The sequence below is a fragment of the Musa acuminata genome, chromosome BXJ2-4, assembly GCF_036884655.1.
Source record: "Musa acuminata AAA Group cultivar baxijiao chromosome BXJ2-4, Cavendish_Baxijiao_AAA, whole genome shotgun sequence".
NCBI classification, from domain to species: Eukaryota; Viridiplantae; Streptophyta; class Magnoliopsida; order Zingiberales; family Musaceae; genus Musa; species Musa acuminata.
The window spans coordinates 38,366,039-38,384,869 of NC_088341.1; the positions used below are offsets into that span (position 1 = coordinate 38,366,039).

The window sequence follows — 18,831 nt, forward strand, 5'->3', positions numbered from 1 at the left end:
GATACAACTATGCTAATGTGAAAGTCTACACAAATGTAATCATACTCATTATTCAAACAAGTGGATATCCATCTCCACCAAGCTCAATTGTTTTAAGCAAATTTGTCACAAAAACCAATTTCTTAGAAGCCGATAAGCATAAGCATTGATATAATTCTGCTAATAAAAAAAAAAGTCAAAGCACAAAAACAACACACTCATTACTCGAACAAGCTTGACATCCATCTCCACCAAACTGAATCAGGTTTTTATGCATCCCCTTTACATGACAAAAGTATGATTATTTGGTGAGATTTCTTTGGCACCACATACAACAGAAAGTAATTCATTACATGGTGATCTACACATCATGGCTCATTGAGTCCTCAGTTTCAAGGCATTCTTTTGCAGCAATGTCAATATTATCCGAATACCTCCTCTTTGCATATGGGACATGCCTGATTATGCAAAAAATATCTCATTAACATACAAACCTTAACATTTCAGGCAATGTTGCAGAATGCATAATAGATGACAAGTATCTTAGTTTCTTGACACTGCTAGATGAACTAATGGTTGACATTGCGATAGCAATGATTTCTTATGCTACATTCTACCATATGAAAGCTCTAAAAGCTTATGCTCCATACCAAGAGAAAATGTGTTTAGCTTTCCAAAATATAGACTTCACTTGCAGCAATATTTCATCTATTATCTGAGTGCTGCTGCTGAGATAGGTAGATTCAAAGCTCAATCATGTCAATTTAGCCCCTTTCTTTTGTAACTACTCTAGTGCAGTAGCTAGAAGAGGTAAATGATTACTATTAGTTGTATTAGAAGGGTCAGAGGAGATCTTAAAAGATTTTAACAGAAACTATAAATGAAAATTTTAAGTACATTTAAGTTTTAACTTAACTAAAGATATGACTGATCTCAATGGTGGTAAAAGATTCATGTAATCGACTCAAATAGTTGGGACTTTATACCTTTGGTGGTGCTGTTGTTGTCTTTTATAGTACTCTTTTTTTTAAAATTCACTTCTTATATCTTTTATATCTTCTTTTTATCTAAACCATAGACAAAATGCAGACCAAAACATGGGATGTGAATGGACTGATATTCTAGATAAAGGCTTGATAGGTTGCAAACGTAACTGCTCTGGGACTAGACATATAGAACAATCTGTTACAATGAATCCAAAATGTGGTGTCATATGGTCAATAATGAATTTTTCTACGGCTCATATAAAAATAGGTCAATCAACTGAGCCAGATGCTTGTGGCCTCCTATAGGATTTTCAACAGTTCTGGGTTGTTTTTGCCAAAAACTGTGTTTTTGTCACAGAGAGAGAGTTCAGATTCTGCTGTTGTCCTGTAATACAATCAGGTGAGCAAATCCTGGCTGCAAGGTTCTATTCTGAAGTGCAGAAAGACTTCTTGTTTTTCATTAATAACTAAATGATGACTAAATTTAGGGACTTCTAAACTCTAGAGTACTATTTGGTTGGGTAAAACTCCTTTGGTTAGTGTTCAGAATCATCAAAACATTTCCAGTTCAAGTTTCAGGTCAGCATTGAATTTGATGTTTTCTTGTACAGCTAAATCTAGACTGAAAAGTCTCCCTTCGTAGACTAACATATTGTGAATGATACACATGTTTGGTTGCAATTTAAATGAACCTAAATTTTCTTTAACCACAGCTAAAAGGCAGGTGATACTTATAGCAATGTCATATAACATCTTACCTTATTGACCTCCAACCAACGAATGATACAGTGTGAATGATAACAATGTTTACAAGGCAACGTAATCAACCATTCTCTCCTATAATTCGTTTTACAAATGACACATCTGCACAAAAGAAGTCATTGTTAGTATTCTAAAAGAAATATTTATAGGAAAGCATACAAACTTTTTAAAGAACATTTTACAATCATTTCCCCGTGCTTATGCCACCAAAAGAATTTTGTTTTGTTTGTTGAATATACATAAGAACTCTTATCTATTCCAATTGAAACAAACCTACTTTGAAATATCACAACTGCATCAACTACAATAGTTTTTTATTTTGCTCATTTGTTGGAGTTATCAGTAGTGAACATATATAAGCATTTTACTGTGTCATGCTTCCGAGATTTTATTACTTGAGCAAGCATATTTGATCATGCCAATTGATGTACCTTCATGACTAGAATTCAAATGGTTGTCACTTAACAAAACCTTTTTTTTTTTTACTGCATTCCTTTTCTTTCAGAGAGGAGTTGTTACTTGGTGTGAAGTGTTCCCTAGCAAGATCTGATTGATTTTTGTTTTAGTTGTAGCCAAGTGATGCAACTTCTAGATCAACTATCTTAGTTATTTACTTTTACTTGAGATTCAGAATTCTGGCCACAACATTTTCAGAAGCATTAGATCAAGAAAATGAAATACTAGCCCCATATCATATTCTAGCTTAAACTACTTGAGACTTCCTCCATTGAATGCATATGTAGGAATTATTCTAACAGTGTATATACGTACATACGTGCAAAGGTGAAATGATTGAGGCCTCAATCTTTCTTCAGGATTCTACCTAAGTGCATATTACAGAAACGGTCATCCAGTTCTAAAGTAATTGTGTGCTGCATGACAAAATCTGGCTTCGTTTTATCAGAGGCCACTTCATAACTTGAAATAAGAAATATATGTATGTCTTCAAAAAACCTAATGAGTTTCCTTAAAAAAACTATGATTGGTATCACATTTTTCTGAGCATATTTAGAGTTCAATGTTGCAATTCAAAGAAAAATTAAGATACAGATCAATAGGCAAATAAGCTGCAAAGTCCATATCTGGTTGTACATTATTTTAAAGGTCAAATTATACATGTACACAGAAAGGTCAAATTCTTTAGCTTTTTGCTTTTATTTTCTCTCAGGTTGTCTTCCTAGGAGCTCCTTTTGACTCTCATTTATCCGTTAGTAAAGGGAAACAAAGTGACATTCAAAGGAGTGAAATTAACAAGAACATGTGTCCATGTAGTGTTTATCACTTCATGAATATTAGGATATCCTATGAAGCATGGTCATTGACATAGAAAACAGACATGATTCATGATTCAATACAGACACATCAACATGGCAGATCATGTTAGAGGACACAACAACATGACACGAATACAACAATGAATATATGCATATTTTCTCAGAATTGTTTTATTTTGTGCAGTTTAGAATTCCTATGATCATCATATAAAATTTATAAGAAACAAAATATCCATTAATATTGGTAGCACAGTTCACAAAAATGCTTCAAACATGTATATAAAACCACCAAAGAGTAAATCAAGGATCCAATCTATAGACATACTCCTCATTTTTGCCTTTTGAGAAGAACCCGCATTTGTGCTTTAGATCTCGCAGGTAAGATATAAGCTCGTCTGACAACCCTCTGCTTTCATTACCCACTTCTTCCTCTAGTGATTGCAATTGCTAAATACAGTAGATCAGAGTTCAGTTGAATTGAGGAATATATAACATATATCTAAAAGATGTAGACAATTAATTAGATGAATCATTGCAAATGAAAACTAAAACGACAGTCTGCACCGTCCATTTTTGGTAGAGTTCACCAACCATTTTTGGTAGAGTCTATCAATAAGGTCCTAAACTAAATTCTTGAATGGTCAGTTCAACAATCACATTTGCTGGAGATCGACGTGTCTTATATGATAGTAGAAAATGTCTGAACCTTTAACTATGTACAATCATGTCTGTAATCACTTGCTAAAAATTCATGACTGTAATCTGGCAACTGCAAACAGACGAGTTTCTCCCAATTTGTAGGTTGGAATTGTTCAGTGTCGTCTATATGTTTCTTCCTATACAGAACACCACAGAGTCCATATCAAACATGCACAACAATACTGAGCATCACACAGCAAGAAAATATTATCAAACAAGATTAGAGATGTCCAGGTGATTGTTCAGAGTTATGTAGTCCAGCTAATCCACCTATAGAAGTTCCAAGTCTTTTAGATATCATCTGCAAGTAGGACATGCTAATATAACAGTCTAAATGGAAAGATGGGTTTCTCCATGTTTTCTTTAGAATCGGTAATAATACATTGTTTTTAATTTCAGTCTTTCATGTTAGCTGTTACACCCACTGAAAACAAACTGAAAGTTCAAAATCAATTTAGAAGCCAGAAATGTCCCTGAGAAACAGATGTTTGCATGTAAAGGAAATTTCGAAGCCTTTCAAGGGACCGGGTCTCTCGAACACAGACTAGCATACCTCATAAGACATTTGATCTGGGTCAATGCTGTCTTGCCTTGTGTCCTGCATATCGCAAATCAATTACCTCAGATGCATGATGCAACACCAGGAATTGTGATTATAAAGAAGGATGGAAGGAAAAACAATGAACCTGTCCAGGAGAGTCGGCAGAAGAAGATCCACCATTCATGGTGGAAGACTCTGAAATGTTTTCTGCTATAAGAATCATATGAGCATAAATTATTTTATAAATAATATTTTGAGAATAATATGACAAAAATTATTACATAAAGTAAAGATTATGAATAATGTGAGAAAACTTTATTTTTATGATATAATCACTATGTAATTATGTAAAAACCTGTTTATTAGGAGGACCAACTATACTGTTATAAAACTTTTCTAGATTTCATACAAGTAATAAAGTACTATTCTTCTCTTTAATGAACAAAATATAGCTTTTCATCTATCAAACTAGAGAATTATCCTCATAAATTTCATGGTTGTAATGATATGCTTAAATCCCCTGCATCTTCATAGAACCAGCAACCAGTTGGTTCTGCCATTGCTAAGATTGCAGCATAAGAATAGAAATCATAAATACTGTAAGCAGTTAAATCTGATATTTTTAGAGGCAGATTTGAACAAAAATTCACCAGCTTCTGACTGATTTAATGCGCTGAAAGATGCATCGGCAGGCAAATTATCCAGTATTTCATACTGCTGAGCTATAGCTTCATCAGACGTGAATTGTAATAGGATATCAGTGGTCACTGAACTGCTGCCACCATGACTGCTCTGGCCAATCTCATGATTGGATCTAGATTCACTAACCGAAGCATGGCATTGATGTTCATGAGGATTTTTCTGGAATGACTGATAAACGATTTCCTGCAGAGAATAGTTGCATGAAGAAGTTACTTGGTCATAAGTCCAACTCATTTCAAGCTGTGGAACATCAAATTATTAGGTTTCCTCCCCGCAAAAATTGCACCACGAATTAGTGACATTATAGTGTTTCTTACTTAGCTGATTACTATAATAACCATCATTGCAGTGTCTCTCAAGTAAGAAGATAATTTCATATGCCAGTCTGCTTTCTAAAAGACTCGGCAGAATATGAAGTAATCCAAAAGTTTGGGTAAAAATCCAGGCACAAACATGGCACTGATATATAAAACAATTCTTCTTAATATCTGCATTTATTTTCTAATTATATATCTAAAAAACAATGATGAGCTATATGATCAATGATTTTTAGAAAAAAAAATTATATCAGGTTTTTCTCAGAGGCTGGATTTGTCAGTGGTTCAACAGGTTGACCTTCTTGATCCAATTGTGTGTTAAAAATGATGAAACTGCAGAGTTTTCTCATTCCCATGGTGTGGGTTGTTGGACTGAATAGGCTCATGTAAATGTTTCCCCTTCTAATATCTGTTGCAGTCTGGTTTCCCTTGAAAAATGAGAAAACAAGGGAAGGAAAAAAAAAAAAAAAAAGAAGAAGAAAACATGCCCCTATCAACTCTCTTTTCCATAGGTCAATGTTTTTAACTTTTCTATGATCTTTTCCTTTTTAAAAAATTCAAAACAAAAATTTATTAAGTTCAGGAGGACAGACATCTCCACCAATAAGAGGAACAGGAGAAAGAATAGGAACAGTGGATGAGGCAAGGTGATGGACATTTTAGCCTCCGGATTGTCTTCTGTGATGCATTACATTTGGCAATGGACAATAATAGTAGTCCAATATAGGATTGAGTATAGCATATTAAATATAGTTTTACGTCAGGGAGGGAAATTAGATTAGCCTCATAGACAAGGAGATAAAATATATGAAGTTGTGAACCATATATGGCTGAACCTTAGATGCCATGCATGAGTAACCAATCTAAAAGTAGGGAAAATAGAAGTCAGCAGAAGACCCACCTGAACTGCAAGATCATCAAAATCCAGGAGAAATTCTTCAGAGATCTCTTCTGAGACATTTGGTACCGTAGTGTGTAGACGGTGAATTGTCACATCCTGCTTCTCAACAATCTGATGTTCCATCGTCATGATGGCCACCTTGATCAAAGGTCCCCCCTGGTTCTGAAGGATTATTAGCTAAAATTTTATCAATTGCAATAAGTGACACAAAAAGACATGCACCTCAGTTTTGAAAAGAACCTTCCGTGATGTAGTATACTTGAAGATTACAACACCAGAAATATTATACAGTAACTTCACCGTTAAGTCGATTTACATAGACATTATTAGTCTTTCTCGACATGGTATGTAGTACAAAATGAGTTTTATACACCAACAAAGAGAGGGCAACCTGAGACCTATAAATAAATATACAACTGCCATATTTACATTAATCCTCACAGTGAAAACCATATTGCAAACATGAAAAGGAAAAAGCCTGATAGGGTTCAATCAATTCTGACATCGAATCAGGAAGAGGAGAAAATTTGATGACAGATTAAAAAGCAACAACAAGAAACAAAGAGGTAATCAACTAGTCTTTCCTAAATAATTTCATACTCTCTAATCCAGCTTATGCATACAATCGTAGTATCCTGGTTTCATGCAAAGTTATACTTCGGTATCTCAAAATTGGCAGTATCATTTGTCAATATTAATCGGTAAAATATTTGCATAAGGTAAGAAAGTTCGAACCCTGGGTGTGAATGAGAATTATTCTAGTGATTGTTAGTCCTCACAAGGCTCCATACACATACCTCGATAAAGTATTTTCCCAAATATTTGGCAGGGATAACCTAACCTTCAGTTGAGAATAGGTCTTCCATGCTCTGGATGTTCAAACCTATGATGAAAGGCCTCTGCAAAACATCTCAGACATGTTCTTGATTCGAACTATTTGATTCATCTTCCAAATCGATTTGTATTCATATAGCACAAAATTCTGCCAACTTACTCCTCAAGAAGAAAAGAGAAGACAAACGAATTAACCAATTAGGATGCTGCACATTCCAAAGTAAAATATAGAAAAACCTTTTCTTGATTGTTTTCTGCTGAGCCTTTTTAACTCATTGTTGCTTCCTGACATATCAATCACATGAAGAAAACACCAACTAAAGAACCAATCTAATAGTTGAACCAAAGATTATAACGAAGTTGTGATCATCTTCTACCCAAGAAACAAAGATTGGTGCAACAAAAATAAGAAAAGGAATTCCAGATGACACCACAAGAAGGCATCAAATTCACTTTTTTAGATCAATCAGTTGTTCTTGAAGACTCGGAGATCATTCAGGATGGAACTTAGATGAGAAGGAAGCTCACCTTGTCTGATGGGTCTTCTCCTCTTGTTAGCCGCTCTGCCCTCTCCCTGTAGAAGAATTGTGAGGGTTTTATATGTACATATATATATACAGAGAGAGAGAGAGTGGCGGACGGCGGGCGTCAAGTGGGCCGCGGGAACCACCGCGTCCTCAAAGGAAGATACTCGCTCTTCCTTTGGCTTCTTCCACCGTGGCCGCCCTGCACCGGCCACCTGCGTGGCGCCATCCGATAGGTTCCGTGATCCCCCTGGTTGGACTTCGTCCTCCATGCCCCTGTTGACGTGTCTCGGCGAACCCGAGCTGGCCGTCCGTTCCAATTGCACTTTCCAAGAGACGACCATTGCCAAGTCAAAGTCTTTCTTCTTGGGACCACTTCTGTCATCATCTTGTGGCCATGGGAGCAAGTTTGGGATTGAAGCAAATCCAAGAAGACGACTTGGGGGGGGTCAACAATCTGTCTATTGTATATTGTAGGAGGTGATAAGATTAATCATGTGATGCATTTACACAACTGAGGTGAGGAAGAACATGCCCCATGTTCATAGCCATTCTCTGGCTCCCTCTGTATCTTTGTGCCAAGTACTAATTTTGACCAGGACCACCAGAGTCTTCTAGTAGCCATATGAATGATGATGGATCATAAGAGCATTTATTATGGCTGATTGAACTGTCTAAACATCAGGAAAACAACATATTGTGGAATATGTCAGGGTACCATTCCTTTACCTTCTCCTAGAAGAAACCAGACTTCATGAAAGACTGGTCCACAGCCATAATTCTGCTGTTTCAAGATTGATGAGACTAGCACATGGAAATCCTGTCAACCAAGTACCAAAAAAAATCCTTTGATGGTCTTGAGCTCATTGATGAGTGACCACATGAGTGATGAAAGCATCAAGGGATGGGATGATCTAAAAAACAAATGACTGACTTGGTCAATGTAATTAATGGATGGATGAAGGTGTCAGCTGGAATTAGAATCAATCTAACCAGGGGAGTGTATCCACTCAGATAATATCTGCTCTGTGCAGTTGTCTATTACAATGTTTATTGCTAACTGGTTATACAGAACTGATCTCTCTCTATTTGTTACAACACAATAAACATCTCCAAGGCTTTAGTCATCTGTTTCTCTTCCTACTTTTTAGCTTGTACTAAAAAAGCATGAGAGTGTTTGAACAGATTGGTACTCTGGAAGACAAGAAACATGCTTTTTTGTAGCTCACTAATAGCATATCTGATAGGTGACTGAGTTCTAAGACCATTCATAGATTTTCCATCATTTCTTCCCTTCTTTAGCACAATCTGTTCTACTTTTTAGCTTGTACTTAAAAAACATGGGAGTTTTTGAACAGAGTGTACTCTGGAAGATAAGAAGAAACATGCCTTTTTGTAGCTCACTAATAGCATATCTGATAGGTGACTTGTCAGGCCGTTCATAGATTTTCCATCATTTCTTGTCTTGTAAGAATGTCATGTGTAGTGAAATTACAGTAAAGAGAGCATTTCAAGCATCATGTGTCAATATAATTTTCATTGGATGATCCAAAAAGAAGATCTTTAGTTTGGCTGACATACCACTTTGTGGAACAGGTTAGGATAGGAGTGAGAAACTGACAATTCTTGTTCTAAAATTGGATTCAGGCCAATGAATGGAACAGGTTGCAATTTATAGGATTTGTAAGATGATAATATTTCTATGTAATCTGATCAGCATATCCTATATATGAGACCACCACATCTGATCACAGAACCAGAAAAGAAGGCATGTGAAGCTTCAAGACAAATAGAAACAACTGCTCTTATTCATTTATTAGTGTTACAGCAATCAATATGAAGTGATGACAAAAGATACACTGTAGTAAATAATCAAAGAATATTCTAACATCTTTTCTTCATTCATATTCTAACTAAACCAAATTACAATCATTTTCTGACTTCTGTAGCATGAATGATGAGCTTCAGCAACAAAAGAATTTAAAGAATCACCAAAGAAGAAAAAGCCCAGAAAAGAATGTCTATATGGTTTGTAAGTGGAAAAAGAATGGACCTTTCATGTCTGTAAGAGTATAAAGAATATGTCTGTATGAGACCTGTTGAGGAAGAAGAACCAAGTCATGCAGGAGGAATCCACTAGTTTGGTTGAGACGTAGAGGAGCTGCCTGCAACATCTGTAGGAGCCCATGCAGAGACTGTGTACAGAGGCTGATCTGACCACCTGAGAGTGAGTCCATCACCTTCTTCCCCTTGGTTGTCTATGGCGTACTTGTCGCAGGAGTACATCCTCAGTATCATACGACTCTGAAGCATCTCCCTTTCTCCGATTGCCAGGCATTTGAACCCGCCGTCCTCCATCAGCTTCCTCCACCTATCGAAGTTCTCGTGACGCTCGGTTCTTTCGCCCCCTTCACATGCAACGGCGTTTCTGATCTCTCTGGCAAACACCTGCTCGACCTTGATCCTGGCCGGGCTGTCCCTGGGCAGAGCGTAGTCCATGGAATCAAAGATGGCCGCGTAGTAGCTGAGTGATCTGGAGAACCTCGTCTCCCAGTTAGGCTCGTTGTGCTTCGCTTCTTGTTCCGCCATGACGACGATCTCCGGGCGCGTGCTTCTTATCAGGCCCAGCAAGTCCATGAAGGCCTTGCCGCTCTCGTCGGAGAGTGCCTTGTGCATCGTCAGAACACAATTCACCGCGACGCACTCCTCCCTCTTCACATGAAGCATCCACAGCCGCACGTCTTCCAACCTGTCCGCCACTGCGTGGAACTCGAAAGGGAGGTTGAGTGACTCTGCCAGCCTTGCGAGCGCGGCGCCTGTGTCCTGGAGGTCCTGCCTCGACTCGCCGACGCCGGTGATCCGGAGGTGGCTCGGAGGACTGGGCCTGGAAGCTAAGCTCTGGAGTAAACTAGGCCACTGGAGGCCCTGCTTGATGTCTAAGTCTATGATGTGCACTCTGTCTCTTCCCTCGAATGCCTTCAGCAGCCTCTCGTTCATGGTGAAGTGGAGAAATTTCAGGACTGGGGTGACACAGTTGAGGAGGCGCAGCGCTACGGCGTCGTCGTCCTCGGTCGGGTGGACGAGGGTCTTCGGTGGAGCAATGGAGAAGATGTGGGGGCGGAGCTTCACGACTCGGAGCGCCAAGGCCTCGGTATAGTAGGCGACCACTCGATGGAGAGGGGTTCCCAGTGGGGTGGCCGTCTCTCCTAGCCTGGCCAAGAAGAAGGTCATGCCTTCGTAGTTTCCCGAGCTAATGGACTCCGCACACGACGTGAGCAAGCTGAGGAGTTCGAGGCCCTGCTGCTCCGCCGAGCTACCCTCTCCTTCGCCTCCTGCTGCACCAGCGACGCCCGAAGAAGAAGGCATCCGGGACCCGTTCGACGCCACATTGCCTGAAGAATCCTTGGTTGGCTCAGGAGAAGAAGCGTATGCGGTCGACGACGTACTTGAATCGGACTGCGACTTGTCGTTTGGATCTTCGCCTGGGCTCAGGCCATCATTCTCGGGACCAGCGGATCCTCCTATCAAAGCATGGCTCGTGGAGGCCGGAAGCGGAAAGCTTGCTGCGTTGGGCACAAGAAACACCTTGTCCTCTTCCACCGGCGGAGGCTCTTGGGTGGACCGAGGGAACCACACCTCGCCGTCAACTTCAACTAATCCCGAGACTCCGCCACCGGTCCTCGTCCTCTTGGCTCGGTCGTCGTCGCACGAACCCCTCTCGTGGAATCTCTTCAAGCTCCTCCTCCGATCCCAGGGTCTGCCGTGGCCTTCATCAATCCCTCCCCACGAGGGCGTTTGTGCCGCCATGGAGGAAGTTGTCACCGGGTTGCGCCTAAAGGAGCAACTGCTCCGCCGGGCCTCCGCCGGCGGTGGCTTCTCAACCGACAGGGCCATCCGCAGGGGGTCCTTCCGGGAGGAGAAGCCACAGGGCAGGTCGAGCCGCTGGGTGCCCATCTTCTGCTGCGGATGGCAATGCTTGTCCTGCAGCTGGAAATGGCACGATTGCAACTGCACGGAAGCGTCGATCCTCAACTTGTGCCTCGGCGACAGCAGCGTCGACGAGCACCCAGCCAACATCCTCCTGCTCCAACTCTGGTTCTCGTTCAGATAAAATCGACGCAACCTCCACCTATCTTTCTACAAGAAATGTTACCTTCAAGAACTCAGAAGAATCAAAGAATGCGGCAAAGAAGGATCTTTCAGTCCCAAGAAAACAGAGGACAAGCTCGAAGTTGGAAAGAAAGACGGGAGTTTTGGAGACCAAGTTGGAAGACCGGGAAACCTCTGTGAAAGAATCAAAGAATAGTTAGAAGAAGAGCAAACGAGAACAAATCTTTATCAGAAATCATCACATAGAGGAACCGATCACGACGGAGCCGTGGACATCCCACAGCCAAGCTGGTGCGGATTCCCTGGTCATCAAAGAATCCTCTGAGCCACCACCGGGCATCTCGGCCACCTCCATGATCCGAGCAAGCAAAAACCAAAACAAATAAGATTCTTGATTTGTTCTTCCTCTCCTTCTTCCTCCTCCTCTTCCTCTTCCGCGCTGCTGCTCCTCCTTCCGTTCCCTCCTGCTGCTCTGCTACTGTGCCGGGTGAGTGAGTGCCACGGTCTTCACCGGGCCAGGGAAAAAACGCCAACGGTCAGCGAGGTGGGATTCCCGGGACTGCGCCCGCTTAACGACGGCCGACCGTCCGATTCGGATCGGACGGACAGGAAGCGCGTTCCATTTCGACCGTTGGGGTAATAATCACGGCCTGTTGCCGATATGACCGTTGCGGGGAATCTGAAGCGGTGCATGGACCGTCGGCAGGTGACTGTACCGCGCGCGGCGTGACTCACACGTGCGCCTCCTCCGGTACCGTTGCGATGCCAGGGGATCGACGCAGGATCGCCTGCGGCGTTACCAACACCGGTCGGTAGGAGTCCGACTAGTAATTAACTGACGCGTAAGGCGACGTGCTCGCAATTGATGGTTGAGGAAATTGCACGATTAGTTTCCTAATTTGACGAATATTTCGATTGGGTTCCTAAATCGATGTTTGGGTCGAGCCGTGTCTCTCTATAATGGAACACATAGGTTCCATTAAGAACGTGTTTTGCCTAACAAGACAGTTATGTGTCAATTGAGAGCAAACAAGAGCAACAACTATTATACTTTGTGGCGAATAAGGATTGCGTATCACTGACATGACTTATGTAAGTTATGAATAAATGGTGTATGTCCAACCGCAATATAGAGAATTTATCTTTATAATGCTTTCCCTGCTTAGTCTCTGTGCGTGCGTCTGTCGTCCCACATAAAAATCTAATCATCATCGTATTAGCAACGCATCCTCATCAGCATCATCAGTCACCGTGTCAGCAACGCATCAATCAACACGTGCACAGATGATCAAGCTATTGGTGCATCGATGCGGCTCACAACTCGTGCGATGGAACGAAAGAAGCACCTGCACGCACATGGAATCTTTGGACTCCCCCACTTATTAATCTAGTACCGCTAAAATTGCATTCTACACAGCACGAATTAGATCTACAACTGCACACTTCTTCGCGGTCCAGTTGTCGTCACGTGAGTCACGTGAGCGATCCGTCCCGGTCTCCAACACCCCCTTCGGCTCCATGGCACGCCCTCCTCACCGGCCGAGGGCAATACACCACCCATGACCGCTGATGGCGCTCCGGCGAGATGTCCTCTTTCGTGTCCGACGCCGGATCCGACGGCTCTGACTTCACCTCCGGCGTTGGATCCTCGGCCTTGTCCTCCTCCCTCGCCCGCTTCCCTCCGATCGACACCCCGAAGAGCCGCGCGCTCGTCATCTCCTCCGCCTTCACAGCCCCTTCCACCTCCATCCCCGTTTCCGTCTCCGCCTCCTGCAGCTCCTCCTCCTCATCTTCCTCCTCCAGCTCCTCCTCCTCCTCTCGCCTCGCCGGCATAAGCTCCAGAACTGTCGACGGCGGAGGCGGGGCCTCCGCCGCCCTCCCGCCGCCGCCCTCGTCCGCGTACTTCGATATCAGGACCGAGATGTGACTGCACAAGCTCTTCATCTGGGCGAGCTCGCGGGAGAGCCGCGTGTTCTCCTTCCTCAGCCTCTCGTTCTCCTCCGTCAGTTCCACCGAGCTGCTGGATCCGGCGGCCGCGGAAGGAGGCGGCCCGGGAGAGGAGTTCGACGAGAGGACCTGCTCCTCCCCCGAGTTCGCCGGTGACCCTGCCCGATTTACTGGAACAGACACCGCGGCCGGCCCCGCCACGGCCGGGGCGGCTTGGGTTATCTTGCGGCGGTGGATATCGCAAAGGAGGCGCTTTTCGCCTCTTCGGAAGCAATCGTTGGCGAACTCCCACCGATCGGGCACAATCTTCCGAAATCCCTACCAAATACATCTCCGAAAAATCAATAAAAACCGGAAATTTACCACGAAGAGGGAAAAAAAAAAAATCCAATCTTGCAATCGGGACCGACATAGGTGTTCAGCTGGCGGACGAAGCTGGAGAAATTGTTGTGCTTGAAGTACTTGGGGAGGAGATCGCGGGCGAACTCAGCGGGCCGCCACACCACGAAAGTCGACCCGTCCTCGTTCCACGATATCATGTCGTCCACCGACGGATCGTCCACGAGCTGGTACGTCTTTGTAAGGAAGGGCGTCGGGAGCGACCGCTGTCCATCCGGCGGCACCTGCTCGGCGGCCTTCTCGGCGGCGGCGGAAGGCAAGGGCGGAGGCGCCATCGCCGCCGGATCACCACCCGAAAGGTTCTCGATTTCTCTGGAAGGAAGACCAAGTTTTGGGTGGAAGAAAAGGAAGGGTGGGAATACCGGGTAAGGCGGAAACCTTATAGGCGCTTCCAGAAGGTTCTGTTCCGGATAATATTAAATGGGGGAAGGCGGAAGAAAGGGGTGGCGTAGAGCAGTGGGGGCAGATCGGCCATATCGGAGGGGGAGATGGACGGCGCATGATTCACTGGCGCGGTGATGCCTTTTTGTGATGGAGACAGGTGGCGGGAAGGGTGCGGGGAGCTTCGACAAGAAGAGGAGGGCTACGGACGCGTGTCGACAGATCATGGGTCGAGCACAACGATCCCGATAAGGTAGGAAAGGACCAGGTTTCGGATCTTTTCAAGAGTTCAGATCGGAAACAACGGGGCGAGACGCGGTTAGGAAGGCAAGCGTAGGGATGGTGTGCAACAAGGTGTTTACCATGCAAATTACAACCGTCTCCATCGCGGTCCATTCCAACGTCAAGCTACCTCTAAACAAATGGCTGCTATTGTGCCACAATTAGAATCTCTTTATTATATACATTGCCATTTGCTTTTGGATTCTAATTGTAGCACAGCAGATCAATAAGATGCATGATAAGATCTTAAATTGATGTATCAATATAGGACATGACATAAATCCTTGATCAATACTTCATCTAGACTATCTTGACAAAGTTACCATGGAATTAATGCTTTTGGTCAATGGAAAGTGTTTGTGATGCAAGTAATCATAATCATGAAAGCATTTGACAAAAAGAGGTGGTTCTTTAGAAACTGTGTGTGTGATGACTTCAAGATCAGGCAAAAGAGAAAAAAGAGAGTATAAAGCAAGTTTGGATGACTTACGAGCACTACAAAAGGAGAGGCATGTCCACCCCCCGGAGAGCGACGGCTCAAAGAATCTGAATGCATCTTGTCTATGTAAAGCAACTTCGAATAACTTTGCCACAAAAGTTGCGCTGAAAATAAATCATTAAAGATAATAACTAAATGCAGATCTCAAATCAAAAATCATTAAGAAGTCACTAGGAGAGTCAAGTCTCTTAGTAGACATATTGGATGATAAATAACAATGACTAATATTTCAGCCTCCCTACTGGCATAGAAAAAGTTTTCATGAGCTAATCAAATTGTAATTTCTTGACAATTCAGGGTCAACTATATAGATTTTTTTTCAACCATTAAACTCTTATAGACTATAACAGTAACAAGCCATATTTTTCAATTATTTGGAGTCGGTCGCTAGACTCTACGGAAAAAAAATTAAGAATAGTTTCTAGTAAATATAATTCTGTACAAGCTCATATATGTATAAAAAAAATAAAAATGAAACCTATATTTGGTTGCTGGTAGATCAAATATGGTAGAAGCTGTCTCTATTGCTTAATGATTTGAAGCTAAAATACAGAAGAATTTGAACCTTAATATAAAAGCTTCAAATCTAAAATATAGAGGAGTAAGGATTTGAAGCTTAATGAGAAGAAGCTGTCTCTATTGCTTGACACATCTAGTTGAAATAAAACATGATTTATTAGTAGATGCAAATGGGATAGTGGTTTTAGGGTTCTATATGTTGAATCTCGTATTTTGATGATGAAACTACTTGATATATGTTTATGATTTAATATGCGTTTTGAGTGACGCAGGATGCTTTGATCAGGATGAGACAATTAAAGCAGGAACATCATGTTGTACCGGAGGAACATGTCAGAAGATTGGACGTCGGGCCGGTGGATCGGTCGACGTATCGACAGAAGGCTTCGGGCCGTGGACTCGGGCATCGGGCCAAGAAGAGCGGTTATTGTGCCAAGGATATCGGAGTTGCGGAGTCAACTGGCCGATTGGGCAATAGGCCGCAGGAGAGGACGATGCGCCGAAGAATCAGACGAAGCGTCGAGGGACCAATGACATGCCGGACAACTTGGTTAATTGCTTAGGATTAATTGTCTCGATCGAAGTTTTGTTTTAATTGTGCAGGATTAACTATGATAACGATGAAGACATAAAGCGAAACAAAGTGTCGGAGTCAAGCGCGAAGGATTTGTTGCGAGTTCGAGAGTTCGACGGAAGTCCGAAGGTTTGTTGGGAGTTCGCGGAGCTCGCCGAGAAAGATCGGAGCTTGCCGAAGAAGCTCGTTGGAACTCGCTAAGAACAAATCGTGAAGTCTAGGAGCTTGCCGGGAGTCCGCAGAATGGTTTCCGAGAGTTCATCGAAAGACCGCCGGAAGTTTGCCGGAAGCTCGCCAGAAGAAGTCTTGACTTGCGGACTTTGTAATAGCTTAGAAAATGTCTTTAAAATCATAGTTAGCATATTAATTAGGGTTAGGATTAGGTGTTAATCCTATAACCCAAGTAGGGGCCAATTAGGCCCAAGTTCGGACTGGTTTGGGCCAAGTTTGGAGCCAAACCAAGTGAGCTGAAATAGTGAAAGAGGTGGCACCGCCTCAGCCAGGAGGTAGCACCGCCCAGGCTATGTCTCCCAGCGAGACTAGGAGGTGCAACCGCCCTAGCCAGGAGGTGGCACCGCCTGAGGCTCAGTCTTCGAGCAAGACTGGGCGGTGCAACCTCCCTGACAGAGAGGTGGCACCGCCTGAGCTCGGTCTTCGAGCTCTGCCAGGCGGTGCAACCTCTCCAATCAGGAGGTGCAACCGCCTGATCCCGGAATTCCGGGATTTGATCGTTTTGAGCTCCAAATTTGAATTGGGTTGGGGCCTATAAATACCCCACCCATTCAGCACTGAGACAGCAAGAACTCAAGCCGAAATCTTGATCTTTTCAGTGGTTCTTAGAGCTCAAAACTACTAGTTTTCCTCCTCCTTCTGTTCTTCAAGTTTGAGTTGTAAAGTGAGGAGAGAAAACATTTGTAAGGGTTGTCTCCTAAGCCCATCAAAAGGAGTGAATCTGTAAGAGGGTAGTTGGCCTTCGCCTATTGAAGGAAGGCTTCTAGTTGACGTCGGTGACCTCATCGGTGGAGGAAGCCAAAAGTGGAGTAGGTCAAGACTGACCGAACCACTCTAAATCTCTGGTTTGCGTTTATTTTGAGCACTTTATCATTACTGCAAACCTCCTACTTAGCCTCTGCTCTCTGCGCTTTTACGAACGAATTCTGTGCAGTTTACGTTTACGTCTTGATTTCATTTACAACTGCAAACTGTCTTCTGCGCTTTTACGAACAAGGTTCTGTGCAGTTTACGTTTACGTCTTGATTTCATTTACAACTGCAAACTGTCTTCTGCGCTTTTACGAACAAGGTTCTGTGCAGTTTACGTTTACGTCTTGATTCTGTTTATAACTGCAAACTGATTTCTGCGAACGAGTTTCTTTGCAGTTTACGTTTACGTCTTGATTCTGTTTATAACTGCAAACTGATTTCTGCGAACAAGTTTCTTTGCAGTTTACGTTTACGTCTTGATTCTGCTTAGACGTAAAACTGTGTTTTAGACGTAAACTACTTTTGAACGTAAAACTACGTTTAGACGTAAAACTGCGTTTAGACGCAAACTGCGTTTAGACGTAAAACTACGTTTAGACGTAAAACTGTGTTTAGACATAAAACTGCGTTTAGACGCAAACTGCACTGCGCTCAGACGCAATCTGATCTTAGACGTAAGCTGCTCTCAGACGCAAACTGCGCTTAAACGCAATCTGAGCTTAGACGTAAATCTGTGTTTAGACGCAAACTGCGCTTAGACGCAAAACTGCGCTTAGACGCAAACTGTGTTTAGACGCAAACTGCGCTTAGACGCAAAACTGCGCTTAGACGCAAACTGTGTTTAGACGCAAACTGCGCTTAGACGCAATCTGCGCTTAGACGCAAACTGCACTTAGATACAAACTGTGAATCAGCTTTTGCATCATAATAGTTTCTATCGAACGAACGCAGCTTTCGGTTTTAATCGCTGTAAAATTTCCGCTGCACTAATTCACCCCCCCCTCTTAGTGCTCTCGATCCTAACAATTGGTATCAGAGCGGGGTATTTCTCATTTCGGATTTACACCCGAGAGAAATGGCTCTTCAAGAGGGCTTTTCGGTCGTTCGTCCACCGTTCTTTAACGGATTGGACTACACTTATTGGAAAACTCGAATGAGAGTTTTCTTGATTTCTCTGAATCTGGATTTATGGAATATTGTTGAAAACGGTTTTCAACTTCCCTCCAAACCGATGAACGAATGGTCGGATTTGGAGAAGAAGTATTTTTCTTTAAACGCAAAGGCTATGAATGCCTTATTTTGCGCTTTGGACAAAAATGAGTTCAATCGGGTTTCTTTGTGCGAAACGGCTTTCGATATTTGGCGCACTCTTGAAATCACGCACGAAGGAACTAGTAGAGTCAAAGACTCGAAAGTTAATATTTTACTGCATGATTTCGAGCTTTTTCATATAAAACCAAGCGAAACCGTTGTTGACATGTACACCCATTTTACGGATGTCGTCAATGGTTTAAAATCACTTGGTAAAAGCTTTTCGGATTTTGAACTCGTTAACAAAGTTTTGCGCTCACTTTCTAAAACTTGGAATTCAAAAGTAACTGCTATTCAAGAATCGAAA

The 18,831-nt window shown here is 42.6% G+C and overlaps 3 protein-coding genes across 6 annotated transcripts; all 3 read right to left on the reverse strand.

Annotated features, from left to right (window-relative positions):
- Window positions 1–200: 200 nt before the first annotated feature.
- LOC135610746 (E3 ubiquitin-protein ligase BIG BROTHER-like) lies at window positions 201–7,681 on the reverse strand. Of its 4 annotated transcripts, none has more exons than XM_065105615.1 (8): window positions 7,524–7,681; window positions 6,162–6,323; window positions 4,892–5,126; window positions 4,387–4,448; window positions 4,254–4,298; window positions 3,327–3,448; window positions 1,724–1,829; window positions 201–437 (listed from the first exon to the last, which is right to left on the reverse strand). In XM_065105615.1, exons 2-8 carry the CDS (start codon window positions 6,288–6,290, stop codon window positions 402–404), a joined length of 735 nt encoding a protein of 244 aa, XP_064961687.1. In that variant the 5' UTR covers window positions 6,291–6,323; window positions 7,524–7,681; the 3' UTR covers window positions 201–401. The 4 variants fall into 4 exon arrangements, with proteins under 4 accessions (XP_064961687.1, XP_064961685.1, XP_064961684.1 ...); XM_065105613.1 differs by having other exon boundaries at window positions 4,387–4,451; window positions 6,162–6,317; window positions 7,524–7,680; XM_065105612.1 differs by having other exon boundaries at window positions 4,387–4,451; window positions 7,524–7,680.
- A 1,829-nt stretch (window positions 7,682–9,510) lies between these two features.
- On the reverse strand, window positions 9,511–11,799 carry LOC135610747 (protein DWARF AND LOW-TILLERING-like). The gene is made up of 2 exons (XM_065105626.1): window positions 11,673–11,799; window positions 9,511–11,600 (listed from the first exon to the last, which is right to left on the reverse strand). Exon 2 carries the CDS (start codon window positions 11,594–11,596, stop codon window positions 9,656–9,658), a length of 1,941 nt encoding a protein of 646 aa, XP_064961698.1. The 5' UTR covers window positions 11,597–11,600; window positions 11,673–11,799; the 3' UTR covers window positions 9,511–9,655.
- A 1,183-nt stretch (window positions 11,800–12,982) lies between these two features.
- LOC135610750 (heat stress transcription factor B-2c-like) lies at window positions 12,983–14,361 on the reverse strand. The gene is made up of 2 exons (XM_065105628.1): window positions 13,987–14,361; window positions 12,983–13,894 (listed from the first exon to the last, which is right to left on the reverse strand). The coding sequence occupies exons 1-2, from the start codon at window positions 14,248–14,250 to the stop codon at window positions 13,103–13,105; spliced, it is 1,056 nt and encodes a 351-aa protein (XP_064961700.1). The 5' UTR covers window positions 14,251–14,361; the 3' UTR covers window positions 12,983–13,102.
- Window positions 14,362–18,831: the final 4,470 nt, after the last annotated feature.